This window comes from Esox lucius, chromosome 15 (genome assembly GCF_011004845.1).
Source record: "Esox lucius isolate fEsoLuc1 chromosome 15, fEsoLuc1.pri, whole genome shotgun sequence".
Classification (NCBI taxonomy): domain Eukaryota; kingdom Metazoa; phylum Chordata; class Actinopteri; order Esociformes; family Esocidae; genus Esox; species Esox lucius.
The window spans coordinates 12,513,434-12,532,335 of NC_047583.1; the positions used below are offsets into that span (position 1 = coordinate 12,513,434).

The 18,902-nt window shown below is 42.4% G+C and overlaps 1 protein-coding gene across 1 annotated transcript; it reads left to right on the forward strand.

Annotated features, from left to right (window-relative positions):
- The first annotated feature begins 1,839 nt into the window (after nt 1–1,839).
- On the forward strand, nt 1,840–18,752 carry LOC105015620 (sodium-dependent lysophosphatidylcholine symporter 1-B). The gene is made up of 14 exons (XM_010878901.3): nt 1,840–2,571; nt 4,242–4,370; nt 7,099–7,223; nt 12,982–13,105; nt 13,250–13,328; nt 13,431–13,591; nt 13,683–13,773; nt 14,009–14,127; nt 14,316–14,399; nt 15,236–15,319; nt 16,169–16,281; nt 16,423–16,566; nt 16,850–17,026; nt 17,333–18,752. The coding sequence occupies exons 1-14, from the start codon at nt 2,482–2,484 to the stop codon at nt 17,385–17,387; spliced, it is 1,575 nt and encodes a 524-aa protein (XP_010877203.1). The 5' UTR covers nt 1,840–2,481; the 3' UTR covers nt 17,388–18,752.
- The last annotated feature ends 150 nt before the right edge of the window (nt 18,753–18,902 follow it).

Below are 18,902 nucleotides of genomic sequence, written 5' to 3' on the forward strand. Positions count from 1 at the left end.
ATGAGCTTAAAGTGCAGTCTCCCAGCTTTAGTTTGAGTGTATTCATATTCAGATTTGAGGAAGGGTTTATGAATTACAGCGCTTTAATATGTAGCTCCCTCTTTTTCAAGGGACCAAAAGAAATTGGATGATTGACTCAAAAGCTGTTTCATGGACAGGTGTGGGAGATTCCTTTGTTATTTATTCATCAGTTAAGCAGGTAGAAGGTCTGAAGTTGATTCCAGATGTGGCATTCGCACAACATGCAGTCACAGGAGCTCTTAATGCACATGAAACAGGTTATCCTTATGCTGCAAAAAAAAAAACATAAATCAGAGAGATAGCAGGACTATTAGTAGTGGCCAAATCAACAGTTGGGGACATTCTGAGAAAAAAAGAACACACTGGTGAGCTCTGCAACACAAAAAGGCCTGGACGTCCACGGAAGACAACAGTGGTGGATGATCATAGGATCCTTTCCATGGTAAAGAAAAAACCCATCACAACATCCAGCAAAGTGAAGAACAATCTCCAGGAGGTAGGCATATCATTATCTAAGTCCACCATGAGAAGACTTCATGAGAGCAAATACAGTAAGTTCACCACAATGTGCAACCCATTCATAAGCCTCAAGAATAGAAAGGCCAGATTAGACTTTGCCATAAAACATAAAAAAAGCAGTTTTGGAACAGCATTCTTTGGACATATGAAAATAAGACCAACCTGTTCCAGAATGATGGGAAGAAAAAGGTTTGGGGAAGGCTTGGAACAAATCATGATCCAAAGTACACCACATCCTCTGTAAAACACAGTGGAGGCAGCCTGATGGCATGGGCATGCATGGCTTCCAATGGCACTGGGTCACTAGTGTTTACTGATGATGTTACAGAATATATATAGGGAAATACTGTCTGCTCAGATTCAGCCAAATTCAGCAAAGTTTATTGGAAGCTGCTTCACTTTACAGATGGACAATGACACAAAACATACTGCGAAAGCAACCAAGGACTTTTTTAAGGCAAAGAAGTGGAACATTCTGCAATGGCAAAGTCAAGCACTTGATTTCAACCCAATCAAGCAAGTAGTTCACTTGCTGAAGACAAAACTTTAGGCAGAAAGACCCACAAACAAGCAACAACTGAAGACAGCTGCAGTAAAGGCCTGGCAGATAATCACAAAGGAAACCCAGCATTTGGTAATGCCCATGCGTTCCAGACTTCAAGCAGTCATTGCCTGCAAATTTCTGAATGTGTTTCTGAATGTGTTAATTTGTCCAATTACATTTGAGCCCCTGAAATAAGGGGACTGTGTATGAAAATTGTTTAAATTTTTAAACGTTTCATACAGTATTTTTGTTCAACCCCTTGAATTAAAGCTGAAAGTCTGCACTTCAATTGCATCTCGGCTGTTTCATTTCAACTCCATTTTGATGGCGTACTGAGCCAAAATTATGAACATTGTGTCAGTGTCCAAATATTTCCGGACCTAACTGTATGTTCACCTAGTCTGACCACGACAGATTACATTGACATAGAAAACTTGAGAGAGACCGAGTGGGTCGGCCACATTTACAAGGAGTGTCTGATTTCAAGACCCCACCCCCACTCAATTTCTCACAGGCAACTCCCACAGTCGGGTGGAAGAAAATAGGACTAAAGAAAGAATCAGGAACAGGCAGCAAACTTGTCTAGAGATTTTCTTGCCTGCCGAAATTGTGACTAGTGAACTAATATGGAACACACTTCTGGTCAACATGAGCCACCCAAGCATTTCAGAAGTGTGCAATACCTTGCAGTCGCACGAAACAGATGGGAGAATTTTGAACGCCACTCACACTTTGAAATATACTAGTCGAATAAAACATGGGAGAGATGGCGTAAATGAAGGAGTATCATTTTGAAAGGGCCTAATAGCATAGAAACAAATACACTAAAAGAAAATTGCCTGTGTTACGAGTGCCTCCTTTGCGAACAAAAACGAGAAAACGTAATAATCTTGAAGGCAAATAATGTTTCTAACATCAGTGAAACTAAATTGACAACGTTGGCTAAATTGACAACGGAGCGAAGGGCAAACATCTTCACAAGCATGCAAGTCTGACCAAAGGAGAATAGTGTGTGCGTGTTTACACGAAGGGGGGTACGATTCTGGCAGGGGGGCGCTTTTCGGCACGACGTCGACTCACAGGAATTGCCAATCTCTGTTTTGGAAACTGATCACTGACGATTGTAGGAGGCGTACTGGCGAGACATTGCTAAAATTGAATTCTATTGGACAATGACAATTAAAGGGTTAACGTCGGAAGCGTAGTTTCTGAGAGCGCGTAAGAATGACCCGCGTGGTTGAAGGAATGAATGACCAACTAATGGACACTATCGTCAAAATGACTGGGGGACACACAAAGCTCTTAAACGATTAGGGTGCTTTACTCGCGTGGTTTCAAGATTCAGTTAGGATAATTTAAAATCCAAGGTTGAAGAAAAATTGTCGAGGTAAAACGATATGGCAAAAGGAAGGGGCGCAGAGCAATATGTGGAGGCAAGTTTATTACCAACCAAACCAATATGTCAAGATGGAATAAAAATTACCACGGTAGGTCGCCTTACGAGGAATTTTCTTAATTTGTTACGTAATGAATTACAAAGCCTATATATACATTTATTTATTTTCTAACGCACAGATGTGCACTTCAATATTAATCGTGATATCTGGATATAGATGGCTTTGATCGTCACACCATTTGCATGGAGGCAAAGTCTGGTTAACGGTTTTCCAATGAGACCGGTGTAATTGGCAGTGAAAGCCATGTGATTGTCAATATAGGTTATTGTAATTAGTTGTTTCTGTAATGTTTCTAGCGCCACATTCTTCATATTACAGGGATGTAAGTGGCTTTTTGTGGGTTTATTATGGGTAACCATAACACGAAGAGACGATAAATGATCCCCGCCCAGCTTATTCTCTCTAGCTTTGTTGAGGTGGCTAGGATTTTTTACACGCTAGACTGAGCAATCCGCTTGCTGTTAATCAGGGAAAATCACTTTGCCGGTTTTAAAGGGACATGCTTACATTAGACACGGCATTACTGAATGGGATTTTGTCTGAAGGGTAATTTTACACACATCAGAAACACGCAAACATGCAGAAAATGAAGTAAATTACAAAACAACAACGTATACCGATAATAACAGACAAAGCCTGAATTCCTCGCGTACAGCCCTACTGCTATTTTGTCAGTAATGGGTATGTTTCTGTTGGGCTGTTATGTGCTGTGCATTAAACATTACTAAATTATATTGTATGTTGATTTCAAGTGTGATTGCCAGTGTGTGGTGCTTCGTTTTGTGGTAAGTGCAGGACTTGCTCCTTCAGTTTTAACCTTCTGTCCATTCTTGGGCATTCTTAGTAGCTTGTAAAAGCAGGTGTCAGCTCTTCACTCTCTGACAGATCGGGTGTCAGAATAGATGCTCTTTTCATTCATTGGCTGTGGGACTGGGTGACTTTTCTCCCTGACCAGCAGAAGGTTTGTGATTATAAGGACTGGGTGTGTGCCCCATTCACATGACTGTTGGAGTCCTTGACGCTGATGTGATGTCAGAATGCCTGATCATCCCATAGCAAGAACCAATCGCTGCTTCCTGCACCAGGGTGAACTTCACTGACGTCCAGTCTCACACCACTCGAAGTTTAGAGTGGCCCAGACTGCATAGTTGGAGGGATTTAGAACTAATCTGACATTCAGCTGTGGAGTGAGTACCGAGCCCTGGGGTGAGGAGCATTGGCGAATCTTGAGGTTACAATGAGACGTGACCTTTCACTGGCCGCTGTTAAATCAGGCGCCTGTGAAATAAGCTTGAGATTCAAATAAACACGTGCATGCGGTTGTTTTAACCGGACTAAGCAAAGAAAATCCATTAAAATTGTAAAAAGGCCAAATAAAGATATACTACATAATAAAACATTGGGTCCGGTGTAGTTTAGTTGGTAGAGCATTGCATTTTCAGTGCCAGCATTTTGGGTTTGATTACGAAAATGTATGCACTCCTACACAAGTGGCTTTGGATAAGAGTGTCTACTGAGTGACTTACTTGTAAATGAGTTACTCCCATGTAGTTTTTAATAGTGAGGTTGATATGGATTGGGATCGACATGGACCCATTCAAATCGAGTGCGTTCAACATATTCTCCATTTCTGTTGTTATTCTATGTGGCGAGTAACAACATTGTCTTTTCGTCATGCTCCTTCTCTCACCATTCTACAGCGGAGGGACAACAGCGGCCGTCTCTCAGTGTGCACTAAGTTGTGCTATGCCATCGGAGGGGCTCCGTACCAGATCACAGGCAGTGCCCTGGGCTTCTTCCTCCAGATCTACCTGCTGGATGTGGCCCAGGTGAGTGAGATGGGATTCAGCTGGGCGGTGTAACATACAGGGCAGGGATTGGAAGTCCTAGGCCAAGCATCTTTAAAGGGCTTACAACCCCATGGTTGTGGGTTTGTTTGTCAGTGCCAAACAATAAGAAAATGTATGCACCCACTACTGTAAGTTGCTCTGCATGAGATTGCCTGCTAAATAACTTGAATGTAAATGTTCTGGAGTGGCCAGGCAAAGTATATAGTGAAGCGAGTTTTGGAGTTCATCATAAATGGGCTCCTAGGGCAGATCTGGCAATTAGAAATCAGAATTTCAGTATTGGATGTGCTTTGTGCAGTACTTATTGATGACCTTGCCCTTAAATTCAGTTTTTTAACAGTGAATGTCAACAATACATATTTTGTCTTCTCAATTCTTTAAATACCGTCAACTTTTCCGTCTCACTGTCCCTAGAAAGTTCTGGATAACGCATTTAAAGGGCAAGGCCAGCAAGCGGCTAGGCATGACACATCTATTGAAGCGCATCAACACTGACTCCAACTGGTTGGCTTTGTCACTCAATTAGCAAGTAATAGGTTGCTCCGATTGTACAACTAACACAAAAAGATGAGCTTATTGGAATGGTGTTAAACTGAACAAGATGGTCATTTTGCCAATAGGTCAGTAGGACAGGAAAAGGACGGCGTCATTAGCTTTAAAAGCTCTGATCTAATCGGAAGTTTGTCAAATCTGTCACAGTGTACTTATTGTAAGTGGTTTACAATGTGGCAAATATAGTTAGATTTTGATAAATTTGGGTCTTTGCTGCATACAACTTGTCCTTTTCGGGTTTAGAAAAAGTGACTGCTAAATGCTACATATACTTTGTACATGCTGGTAGCATAGCTATCATACAGATACTGGGGATTGTAGAGTTTCTAGCTGTAATGCAGTGGATTGGTTTCTATGAAATGAAAATACAGGTGCTGGTCATAAAATTAGAATATCATCAAAAGATTTATTTATTTCAGTAATTCCATTCAAAAAGTGAAACTTGTATAATGTATACATTCATTCCACACAAACTGGTATATTTCAAGTGTTTATTTCTTTTAATTTTGATGATTATAACTAACAACTAATGAAAACCCCAAATTCACTATCTCAGAAAATTAGAATATTGTGAAAAGGTTCAATATTGAAGACACCTGGTGCCACTCTCTAATCAGCTAATTTACCCGAAACACCTGCAAAGGCCTTTAAACGGTCTCTCAGTCTAGTTCTGTAGGCAACACAATCATGGGGAAGACTGCTGACTTGACAGCTGTCCAAAAGACAACCATTGACACCTTGCACAAGGAGGGCAAGACCCAAAAGGTCATAGCTAAAGAGGATGGCAGTTCACAGAGCTCTGTGTCCAAGCACATTAATAGAGAGGTGAAGGGAAGGAAAAGATATGGTAGAAAAAAGTGTACAAGCAATAAGGATAACCGCACCCTGGAGAGGATTGTGAAACAAAACCCATTCAGAAATGTGGGGGAGATTCACAAAGAGTGGACTGCAGCTGGAGTCAGTGCTTCAAGAACCACCACACACAGACGTATGCAAGACATGGGTTTCAGCTGTCTCATTCCTTGTGTCAAGCCACTCTTGAACAAGACACGGCGTCAGAAGCATCTCGCCTGGGCTAAAGACAAAAAGGACTGGGCTGCTGCTGAGTTATGTTCTCTGATGAAAGTACATTTTGCATTTCCTTTGGGAATCAAGGTCCCAGAGTCTGGAGGAAGAGAGGAGAGGCACAGAATCCACATTGCTTGAAGTCCAGTGTAAAGTTTCCACAGTCAGTGATGGTTTGGAGTGCCATGTCATCTGCTGGTGTTGGTCCACTGTGTTTTCTGAGGTCCAAGATCAACGCTGCCGTCTACCAGGAAGTTTTAGAGCACTTCATGCTTCCTGCTACTGACCAACTTTATGGAGATGCAGATTTCATTTTCCAACAGGACTTGGCACCTGCACACAGTGCCAAAGCTACCAGTACCTGGTTTAAGGACCATGGTATCCCTGTTCTTAATTGGCCAGCAAACTTGCCTGACCTTAACCCTATAGAAAATCTATGGGGTATTGTGAAGAGGAAGATGCGATACGCCAGACCCAACAATGCAGGAGAGCTGAAGGCCACTATCAGAGCAACCTGGGCTCTCATAACACCTGAGCAGTGCCACAGACTGATCGACTCCATGCCACGCCACATTGCTGCAGTAATTCAGGCAAAAGGAGCCCCAACTAAGTATTGATTGCTGTACATGCTCATACTTTTCATGTTCATACTTTTCAGTTGGCCAACATTTCTAAAAATATTTTTTTGTATTGGTCTTACTTAATATTCAAATTTTCCGAGATACTGAATTTGGGATTTTCGTTAGTTGTCAGTTATAATCATCACAATTAAAATAAATAAACATTTGAAATACATCAGTCTGTGTGTAATGAATGAATATAATATACAAGTTTCACTTTTTGAATGGAGTTACTGAAATAAATAAACTTTTTGATAATATTCAAATTTTATGACCAGCACCTGTATACTGGGGTTGATATCATGGCCGTGGGAAGCAGCACCCCTACTGGCGATCGTACCAGCATCCTACTACAGTTTTTACTATGAGGAGATTCACTCTGTTTTTCTCTATGCATTTTAATAAATGTTTTCATTGTTGGTGTCATCGTCCACTCATTTCTCCCGTTCTCTTCATCTGTCTCTCCGTAGCTGGACCCATTACATGCCTCTGTCATCTTGTTTGTGGGCCGGGCCTGGGATGCAGTGACAGACCCGACGGTCGGCTTCCTGGTGAGCCGGAGCCGGTGGACACGGTTTGGCCGGATGATGCCGTGGTAAGTGCCTCTGTTTTGATCACCCAGCAGGTGACCCAGCTTATTGTCTTATGCACAAATGAACGTGGAAATTAGAATGAGGACATAAACAGGAGGCTATTTTAGTAGAGATGTGTTAAGAAAATGTTGTGCAAAACATCTCAACACGACTACGGAGAATACATCTGAATATAGGCCGTCAACTGTTAAAAAGCAGCTGGAACAGATGAATACAGGCTGTCACTGAATCAGTGATACATCTAACTTACCCTCTACTCTACCTCAAAGACGAAGTCTTTTATTTGTTAAGTGCACTGAATAACATGCGTCATTCTTAACAATGAAATTAAACTCAGTCGCTACTGATTATTACTCCGTTTCTATCTGCTGTTGGCCATTGTCTGTTGCCGTAGCTTTGATCTTCCAACTAGGACTGAGTGAAACAAGTCGTAGTCTTCTTAAGCTACAGTGGACCTTCTGGAATGCCCAGGTGACTTTCTCTTTTGTGCTAGCACTGTAAGTTTCCATGAAAATGTCCCATTTGAAGTGCCTCTAAGTGAGCCTTTTTTCGCCGCATGAACGTCATCACGCCACACAAGTTGTCCTTGTTACTGTAGCACCAGCTTTGTCTTATTCTTTCGTCTCTTGGTAAACTCTTTCAAGTTTTTTGGGATTCCCGCAATGGGAGGTCAACATTGTGAGCCTGCTGTTTGTAAAGATGGAAGGCTCAACGTTACACTGTTCTATCCCCGCCTAGACAGCCTTTTGATGGCTACTTTATATGCCAGTAGGTGTGCAGCAGATTGGTTGGGGTATAAGGGGAAGCACTGCTCTGTCTTTGTCAATAGGCTAAAATCTGTCTCTTATTGTCTTCTAAACCTAAGTTTTGTTTGCATGATTGCCCTTTTCAGCTGGATAAGATTTCAGATGGATGATCATGTGACAGCAGTGTCCTTCAAAACAGGGAACGTGCTACAGTTATCTAGCACGCTACTGTATATTTTCAAATACTCCTCTTTGAGGACACAGCGATATGGTGGTTAAAATGAAAATATTACAATGCTGTGACTTGTTAATGGATTTGGATGTGTTTTTTTCATGAATTACTGGATTCACTTGATGTCTCAGGACCTTAGGGATGTGTATATATAGGGAGCTGGGTGTGCATGAGCTGCATGTGCAGAGTGGATGTTGTCTCCCTTTCTGATTGGGCCCACCCTCAACACACCATTGGATTTAAGCCAATGGGGATGCTTGAAGCGTGTGTGTGTGTCTGTGTGTCTATGAAGACCCAGAATGGCAGTTGGCTGGGGGTAGGGGGCTCGGCTGATTCAGAGGCGAGGTTACCTAAGGTCAAGTAGTGGGGAGAATCTTGGCCACATGTTAATGAGGTCATTGTTGGGTGGCAGTGTGTGCAGTTTTCTGTCCTGTACAAACCACCACATGGCCTTCAACATGTTCCTATCAGAGCCTGAGCAAAGACAAGGTCTTGTTCACTCTTGATGCCTCACTTAACCAAACCTGTCACTTTTCCCATTTCACTGTTGTTGTTTTTTAATTAGCACTATTAGTGGAGTATGCTTTCTCTGTAATTATATTCCCTGGGTCTAAACCATGGAAACCGAATACAAACTGCAATTTTAGAACGCCCTTGAATTTAAATATTGATGTCATAAACCATGTTTCATTCTGAGTTTTTTTTAGAACAGGATATTCATATAGTCTAAATTAAAATCATAACAGGTGTGATGGAAATGGAATGTCTACAAATATGTACAACCCCATTTTACGCAGTTGGGACGCTGCGTAAAATGTAAATAAAACCAGAATGCAATGATGTGCAAATCATTTATCCCTATATTTATTTGAAAATAGTACAATGACATCATATCAAATGTTGAAACTGAGAGATGTTATTGCTTTTGGAAAAAAAACATGCCCATTTTGAATTTGTTCACAACAGTGGTTTTAGGGAAGTGTGTCTGAGCCCTGCAGACGTGCCCACTATAGATTCATGTCTGGTTTTAATGCAGCGCCGCCTGAGGGCCTGAAGATCCCGGGACATCCAATATTGTTTTTGGCCTTGTCCCTTGCATACGCTGATTTCTATGGATTCTCTGAGTTTTATAATGATATTATGTACCATAGATGATGAGATACCCAAACTCGTGCCAATTTTACGTTAAATTGTTGTACTTTCTGCCCACGCAGTCTTGCACAGAGTGGTGAACCCCTCCCCATCCTCACTTCTGACAGACCCATGCTCTCTGGGATTATCTTTCAATACCCCGACATGTAATACTCTAATTGAAAAGCTAGCTTTTACTCTGCACCACGCCAGCTTTTACTGTGCCTTCAATGAGCAAAATGTCTGTTTGGAGAAGAAACATCACTAGACAGGTTTCCATCCAAAAGGCACAGTTTTTCATGCAAATATTTCAATATCTGCACACTTTGTGCATGTTCCCACCATTGATGTTTGCACCAAACACAATTGTCTGATAAAAAAAAAAAAGTGCATGATAGTATAGAGGGCATAAAAGAAGTATCCAGATAAGACCGTTTTGACAGCTTGAAGTAGCACATTCATGTTTCTCACAGACAGAAGATGCAATCTGTTTGCAAAATAAACCTTCAGCGTTTCCGTGTGTGTGTGTGTGTGTGTGCGTTCGTGTGCGTGTGTGTTTGTGCGCTTGTTTATTCATTTGCCCTCAAGGTTTGTGTGAGGGTGAGGCTGCTCTCATGCTCTTGCTGTGAGTTTTGTGTATTCAACCATATACAGTCTACATAATGTAGACAATCGAGGATATATCTGACCTCTTTCTACCTACATCAGACAGTTGACTCTCATTAACCCCATTCAGTCTGCTCACATTGGGTCAGGAGGAGACAGGCAGGACTGGGGGGTTCTGTGGGGCTTTCTCAGTGGACAACAGAGAACCAGGCGCTTGTTCGTTAACTGGCCATGCATGAAGATGGTTGACATGTCAAATAACGCATCATACGTGTATGTATTTATTTGTATTTTATTTTTTACCCAATTTTTCTCTCCCGAGTTAATCAAGTCCATTTCACGCTTGTGGCCTTGCCTCACCACAGCAAATCCCATCAGTCTTGGGATGGTCGAAGATCAAGATGTGTCCTGGGAGCACATCTTGCCAAAGCGTTCTGCTTCTTACAAGACTGCTTGCTCAACCAGGAAATGTTATCCTATACCTATGCTCTTGGGAAATGCCTGAACAGAAACCACAAATGAGCTAGGTCGCTGCCAACCTCCCACAATAACTCTCTAGGGAGCAACAAGGCAAGGGATCTCAGTCTCACACCAACCCGGGACAGTGCTGAGCCACTTTACACTTCCCTGGGTATTGTTGGTATACGAGCAAACAGGATTTGAAGTCCTGGCTGCAATGATGCAGCAGTACTTTGAGGCAGTGAATTTACTGCTGCACTATTCAGAGGCCCCCCACAAACTGCGATGACTGGTCCCATGGAGACTGCCTGAACACTGTGGACTCTATAACTTCAGCTCAAACACAGACGGATGGAAAGAACCGTTACTTCTTATGCGGTATTAACATTGCACGGTTGGCTGAAAACCCAGCAGTGGATCCAGAGTTTCTGCTGGTCCAGTGTATTGTGTCGCGGTGTCTTGAGATTAGGGTGAAAGTGAGGCAGGTCACTATGGCACCACAGATTAGACTGCCCACCATAGCCTCCCAGACAGCACAGGGCAGAGGGCGGCCACACTGATCCCATTCTGTGCACTGCCCCAAACAATAGAGGATTCCAAGGGATTGTTTCTAAAGACCTGCTCCTAAAGCACAGAGAGAAAAAGGGAATGAAAGAGAAGGAGAGGGGTTTGCATTTTATTCTTCCCCGATGCATCTCAACCCTGTGCGGATGACACCATGCATGCCCTTTGGAATCATTGTGATAGTTAGCATTTCTTGTAGTTGTACAAAAGTTTGGATTTGAAATCAAAGAGTCACAATGAGATTAAAGGTGCATCAGCAACACTTTTACAGCCATTGGCCAAAAAGCCCGGAATCTTCATTAAAACATCAGGATATGTTCATAACTGTCGGTTTAACCATTTGGAAACTGGGCAAAAGCAAAGCCTACAACCAGAACTAAACATTGACAGCATAAATTGTAACACCAGAATCACCTGTCATGCCAGTTGTTCTATTGCCCTAAATTGGGGGGACTCATTTTTATGTTGTCGTTTCCAAACGGTAAGACCAATATGAACACACAACACACCGTTATGAATACTGTTCATTTCTTCAATACTGTAGTAAGTTGTATTTGTATAGTATATACAGTAGTGCTCAAAAGTTTGCATACCCTTGGAGGATTGGTTATACATGTACCATTTGTAAAGAAAACATGAGTGGGAAGGCAAACACATTTATTTTATTTCTTATGGGATTCACATTCAACTGTGGGTCATAACAGAATGGCACAATCATAAAACAAAACATGGCAACAAAGAAAACAATTAACTGACCCCTGTTCAAAAGTCTGTATACCCTTAGTTCATAATACTGTGTATTGTCCCCTTTAGCATCAATTATAGTGTGCAGTCTTTTGTAATAGTTGTCTATGAGGCCCCAAATTCTTGCAGGTGGTGTAGCTGCCCATTCGTCTTGGCTAAATGCCTCCAGGTCATGCAAAGTCTTTGGTCGGCTTGCATGAACCGCACGTTTGAGATCTCCCCAGAGTGGCTCGATGATATTGAGGTCAGGAGACTGTGATGGCCACTCCAGAACATTCACCTTTTTCTGTTGTAACCACTGGAGGATCACTATAGGCCTTGTTGACCCCTCTCCAAACATAGCACTTACGGTTGTGACCATAAAGATCTATTTTAGTCTTGTCACTCCAAATTACAGTGCGCCAGAAGCTGTCAAGGTGTTGTCGGCATATTGTAACCAGGCTTTTTTGTGGCATTGGCGCAGTAAGGGCTTCTTTCTGGCAACTCGACCATGCAGCTCATTTTTGTTCAAGTATCGTCATATTGTGCTACTTGAAATAACCACACCATCTTTTTCCAGAGCCGCCTGTATTTCTCCTGAGGTTGCCTGTAGGTTTTTCTTTGTATCCTGAAGAATTCTTCTGGCAGTTTTGGCTGAAATCTTCCTTGGTCAATCTGACCTTGGCTTGGTGTCAATAGATCCCTGAGTTTTCCACTTCTTAATAAGTGATTGAACAGTACTGACTGGCATTTGCAAGGCTTTGGATATATTTTTATATCCTTTTCCATCCTTTATACATTTCCATTACCTTGTTACGCAGTTCTTTTCTGCTCCCCATGACTCCGTATCTAGCCTGCTCAGTGCATCCGTGTGAAAGTTAACAAACTCACTGACTATTTATACACCGACTCTAATTGCAATTTTAAAAGCCACAGGTGTGGGAAATTCACCTTTTAATTGCCATTTTCACCTGTGTGTGTCACCCTTGAATGTGACAAGGTATGTAAACTTCTGATCAGGGCCATTTTGATGATTTCTGTTAATATTATTTAAAAAGGAGCCAAACATATGTGATAATAACTGGCTTCATATGATCACTATCCTTAAATTTAAAAAAATAATTCAATGCCAAAATTTCACAATTTCTGCCAGGGTATGCATACTTATGAGCACATTTGTATATGACTATGGTTTCCAGTCACAGAGGTAAAATAGGCCTACTTAAATACCCACATGTTAATGTGCTCCTCTATCATTACATTACATCTATTCATGTTTGTATTACTGTTTCTCCTTAGGATACTCATCTCCACTCCGTTTGCAGTTCTCACCTACTTTATGATCTGGTTTGTCCCTCCAGTGGAGCAGGGAAAGGTCCTGTGGTATCTGGTCTTCTACTGCCTCTTCCAGACTCTGCAGACGGTTAGTCTCTCCTCTATTGTTTGGTTTAAAATGTTCAATACGAACAGGAAAATGTTCAGTACGTTTTTACTCAAACCCCTTTGTGTGTGTGTGTGTGTGTGTGTGTGTGTGTGTGTGTGTGTGTGTGTGTGTGTGTGTACGCAGTGCTTCCATGTGCCCTACTCAGCACTTACCATGTTCATCAGCACCGAGCAGAAAGAGAGAGACTCTGCCACTGCCTACCGTAGGTCAACAGCAACATCTCTGTGGGTCATTAGCATCTTGTGGTTGTCAATTCGAGATGTTCATTCTACTCTCTTCTCATCCTCCCATCCATACCGTTCAGGTATGACCGTGGAGGTGCTGGGCACGGTGGTTGGCACGGCAATCCAGGGTCAGATAGTGGGCGGGGCAATCGCCCCTTGTCTCCCAGGAGATTTGGATATACTTCACAACGGCACCTCCGTCCTGCTGGGGTCAGACAATAACATCTCCTTGAACGGCACGGTAAGAGGTAGACCTTAGGGATGACATGGCAGAACACTCAAGCAATGTTAGAAGTAAATTGTGACCTATGCTCCTCCTGTCCCACTTACAGAAACGCGCATACCTGATAGCCTCAGGAATAATCTGCATCATATATGTCCTCTGTGCTGCTATCCTGTTCCTGGGAGTCAGAGAGCAGGAAGGTGAGACATTTAAAGTTGAACATGTTCTGCTCTTACGACAGCATTTCTCATATTTGGAATGTGACTGCTTTTTGTTTATTATTAGAAAAAACCTTGAAATGGTTTAAGAATTCTTTGTTACTGGGAGTGGCCCAGATTTTGTCAGTCGTGTCAGTTTGTGCCATGGACGAGGATTTAGAAAGAACATACAATAACTCTTCTTCATTTCTAATCATGCCTTTGTTTTGGACCCTAGAGAGTGGGCGTTTGAAAATGGAGCCCATGTCTTTCTTTGACGGTGTGAAGATGGTGATGGGTTATGGGCCTTATGTTAAACTAGTCATGGGATTCCTCTTCACCTCGCTGGCCTTTATGGTGAGTCACACTTCTAAAACAGCCTATAGAATGGCCTAATCACACAGATATGAACAAAACAATAATTTTATGACTGGCAACAGTGTAACCCCAGTTGTTGGATTATTTGAATGTTCATGTATATGACATCCATTATGGGTTGACACAGTATTTCTTAACAGATTATTTTATTGCTCTGCTCCTGGCAGCTCCTGGAGGGGAACTTTGCCCTTTTCTGCACCTACACGCTTGGCTTCAGAAATGACTTCCAGAACATTCTGCTGGTCATTATGGTAGGTCTACTCAAACCTCCCTCTAGAGACCTCACACAAATCAAAGCGTCAGTGCAAGTACAGCCTTTTCATGAAGACATTGTGCCTGAAAGGTCACCTTGTGTGTTAGAGTAACGCCTGTGGGCCCACAATGTTTCTGGGTGGAGGGGCCTTATGTGAGGAGTTGTCACCGTAGTTCTAAAAGGGCAGATTGTCAGGGTGAGAGGAGGCGTTGTTGTGGTCCCTGGGAACCTGTCTTCCCAGCCAGTCCTTCTGCAGGAGCTAGACAGAGAAAGGCGCACAGAGGGGTCTTTGTTGCCCAGGCGATCTGTCTGCGCTGCCATGAGAATAGGGCCTTGGCGTTCCCTCTTCTCTCTTCTGTACCGTTGTCTCCTGCCTGAGAAGGAGGTAGAGCTGCCCTGCGCCCAGGACTTCATAGGCATTTTCAGTAGTCCAGTCACCAGATTTGTTTCAGCCAACTCCACCAAACCCCATGTATGCCAGGCTAGGTACCTATATGCTGTTTGCCTTGGTCAGTACTCATTGTTTGATATTTCCTATACAGCCGAATGGCCAGCCACAAGCTAATCCATGTGTGGCGATATTACACAAGGTTGACTACACCTCTATAAGAGGTCAAGGGTCATATACCCCCAACAGGGTTAAATAGAGCCCTTTCACATTGTCTTCCTCTGATGATTTTTGAGCCCATTGGTGAGTCTGACCTTTCCCATTTCCACGTTGCCCGGAGTGCTTGGAGAAGTCTACTTTGCTGATGTATTGCTATTCATTTTTATGGAAGGTGTTCAAACATGAATAAAAAAAAATCTTTATGCTCTTTGGTGTTTCATTTCTAGCTCTCTGGGACATTATCCATTCCATTCTGGCAGTGGTTCCTGAGCCGATTTGGGAAGAAGACTGCAGTCTACTTTGGCATCACGGTGAGCAGTGTGTGTTGATGGATAGTCACCGCAGAAGTATGAAGGACCAGCCCTGATGGAATTAGAATTAAATAAATAGTTTCTCTGCAAAGATTTGCAACCTGCAGTACAACCAGCTAGCCCTTTATGGTAATGTTTTTCGACAGACTCCTGAGTAAAATGTGTATTACACGCTGCCTTAAGGACTCTGAGAGCCTAACAAAAAAAAATATTATCTGGTCTGATGACTCCAAAATCTGACATTAGGCCTGAATGCCAAGCAATACGTCTCGCTAAAACAAGGTACACCTGGCTAATACCATCCCTACGGTAAAGCATGGCATTGGAATGAGTATCATGCTATGGGGATGCTTCTCAGCAGCGACTGGGAGACTGGTCAAGGGCTGGATGAACGGGGGGTATACAGAGGTCCTTGAAGAAAATCTGATCCAGAGAACACTGGACCTCAGATTGAAGTGAAGATACATTTTTCAGCATGACAAGGGTATGAACCCCCCCCCCCCCCCATTAAACATCTGTGGGGGGGGGGGGGCAAAAGATCACCGTTCACTGACGCTCCCATCTAATCTGACAGAGAAAATCTGCCCAAATCCAGATGTGCAAACTGGAAGAGAAGACTCAAAGCTATGATCGCTGGCAAAGACGCTTTTATAAATTACTGAATAAAGGCTCTGAATATTTATGTTTATAAGAGTTTCGTTAATTGGCATGAATAAAATACTTCCCGAATGCACTGTAGATTTTGAATATACATTTATTAATTGGATATATCACGAGTTTCATCCTCCATACAAAGGTGCTGTTCATCACACGTGCCTCATCTCATTCCTGTCCTATGCATCTCGACAGTGGGCAGTGCCCTTCATGATCCTGATCGTCTCCATAGAGAGCAGTCTCGTTGTGGCCTATGTGGTCTCTGTGGCGGCGGGAGTTAGTGTGGCTGCAGCCTTCCTTCTACCCTGGTGAGTTGTCTGCGATCTGGGTGGATGGCTGAATGTCTGGAGCAATAGCAGCATAATGCGTCTCTTCACTCACCCTGGTATGTGGTATGTGTGTCTTGCCTTTTTGTATGCATTCACATTTTCTCTGTCGTTCATTCTCAGGTCTATGCTACCAGACGTGGTGGATGATTTCAAGATCAATCATCCAGATTCGAATGGCCACGAGGCAATTTTCTACTCCTTTTATGTCTTCTTCACCAAGTTTGCCTCCGGAATCTCCCTTGGTATCTCGACTCTCAGTCTAGAGTGAGTCCATCTCTTTGCCAATTCTTTGTTCATGACAAGCTGTTGTTTTTTTCTGACATTTTAAGGAGTTTAGTTTGGAATCAAGCCATATTTGCAGGATTCCTAAAGGCTTAGTGGAGACTTTCTCAGAAACTGCCTGGATTCTATTCCAGGATAATGGCTTTTTGAAGATTAGCTAACTTACTTTTACCCAGTACCCTGGACAAGTCATGTGGTGAACAACTACATAATTCACATCATATCAAACTGTACCTATTTCTCTTTCTCACTGCGTTTTGTGCAGCTTTGCGGGCTATGTGACCAGAGGCTGCTCGCAACCTGATGCAGTGAATTTAACTCTTAAGGTGCTGGTAGCACCTGCTCCTGCTGTTCTCATAGTACTGGGGCTGTTCATTTTCAAGAGCTACCCCATCGATGAGGCAAAGAGGCAAGGCAACAGGAAACTTCTGCAGGAGATGCGGTAAGTCTGGTCAAGCACCTAAGTACAAATCTCCATGATTAGGGGTATTTAAGCCAACATATAAGTGTAACAGAACAGGTTTGTGCAAACCAAGCAATTTTTTTCTAATAAATACATTTAATCAATAAAGTGACATTGTAGTGGGGATCTAGAACAGTCTCTTCACCGGGGGACCATTAAACATGGTTTATGTAGATGCCATGGACACGCTTTAAGGTTGAGCCTCTCTGCCTCTAATAAAGGACCCTCTAGAAGAAGCCACAACCTTTGTGTCTAACTCTTGGGTTCATTCCCATTCTGAAACAGGGACAACGAACAGGACTCTGAGACGGAGTCCACAGAGCTTGGGACCATTGTGTAGGAGCCCCTACACTTGGGACTGGTCGAAAGGCCACCACTGTCCCACGTGTTTGCACCCGTGGGCCCGAACTGAAAAGGCCACCAGGGGAGGCCAGGCAGAGCTTATATGTTCAGAAGAAACCTCACACCGCACTGCAGCTGCTTTGACTCACGCACCCTACCTGCTGCTACATACGCAAACACAAGGGCCTTATTATACACTGGACTCTACAGGGTTACAGGGACCTCTAGTGGACACAGTTGTGGACCTCTAGTGGACACCGTTGTGGCTCTCTCTGTGGCCTGTTGAGCGTCTACTGTACTTTGTGAGATTTGTTGTGTTTGATTTGTGTCTGTTTGTCTGAATCAAAACTGTTAACTGGAACTTACCTGTCTTTCAAATCCATGATTTGAATGGGATGTTTATGTAACTGAACCATGTATATTTAAGGTCAAGGAGTGGGAAGTTCTCTGCACTCCATTAAAACTTTCCGTTCAGTAGTATACTGTGAGGAAAGATATAAACCCTTATTTTTAGGGTATCTAAGTAATTTATTTGAGCTAGAGTGGATTAATATGGTTACATTTATTGAAATAATGTCTACGTCTCCAAGGAGTAAGGACATGGAAAGCACATTGTTACATTTCATGGCACAATCTTATGCATTCTGTGGAATTATATTGGTGTCTTGTGGGGAAGAGAACAAAAGAAAATAACCATAGTAAACCAATGAACATACCAATAACGTGTTATCTGGATTTCAACTCACTGTTTGTAGGGGAGCTGAATTCCACATTATTACTGCCTTAACAGCATGTTGTGTACAGTTGTACTTTGGAAACCTTGTAGTTGCATTGAGATTGTCCTTTGTATGAACAAAGTTAACTAAATTATATTTGGTCTAAATCTATTTTAAACCCAAGGTTCCTCGATTTGAGGCCAGTGGGAAGGCTTTCTAAAAGGTGACTTAATCTCTATTCAAGTTAACAAATAGCCCCCTTATAACTTGAAATGTTTGACTCCTTCAACTGTATGGATATTTTGACCCAAATCCCATCATGTTTGTAGTTATTAAACTATTTATGTGTTGTCGAAAGCACAAGCATTACTACTTCATCAATAATCATTGCAGAAAATTCATTTTTATACACTTGTGTGATTATGGATGTGTACATTTTTGTATAGACCATAGTGTATGTGGATATGTAAGTGAACTTAGTTGTATGATGTCAGAAAAACATCACATGATGGAACACTATTTACATGCGTTTTTGTATTTTGAAGTTTTGTTAAAAGATAATGTATCCCTTGAGGCTGTCCTGATATTGTGAATTGATTGTGTTGTGTAATGTGATAAACAATCAGCTGAATCTCTGCAACTATTTACATTTTTGACCCAAGCCGTTTGTTTACTATCAAAACTTTGGCTATCAAAACTCAAGATTTGTTTGTTTTTTTACTCTGGAGCAACTTTGACTAAATCAAAGCAGTGTAGGACTGCCCTTTTCCAGTGTGGAGGTATTTCGTTTTGTACGT

What these genes read in the sequence shown, in the direction of transcription:
- LOC105015620 (XM_010878901.3), top strand. Translation starts at nt 2,482, where the DNA reads ATGGCAAAAGGAAGGGGCGCAGAGCAATATGTGGAGGCAAGTTTATTA. An exon ending in AGACTCTGCCACTGCCTACC is followed by an intron (nt 13,329 to 13,430) that starts GTAGGTCAACAG and finishes CATACCGTTCAG; the next exon opens with GTATGACCGTGGAGGTGCTG. An exon ending in GCAGCCTTCCTTCTACCCTG is followed by an intron (nt 16,282 to 16,422) that starts GTGAGTTGTCTG and finishes GTTCATTCTCAG; the next exon opens with GTCTATGCTACCAGACGTGG.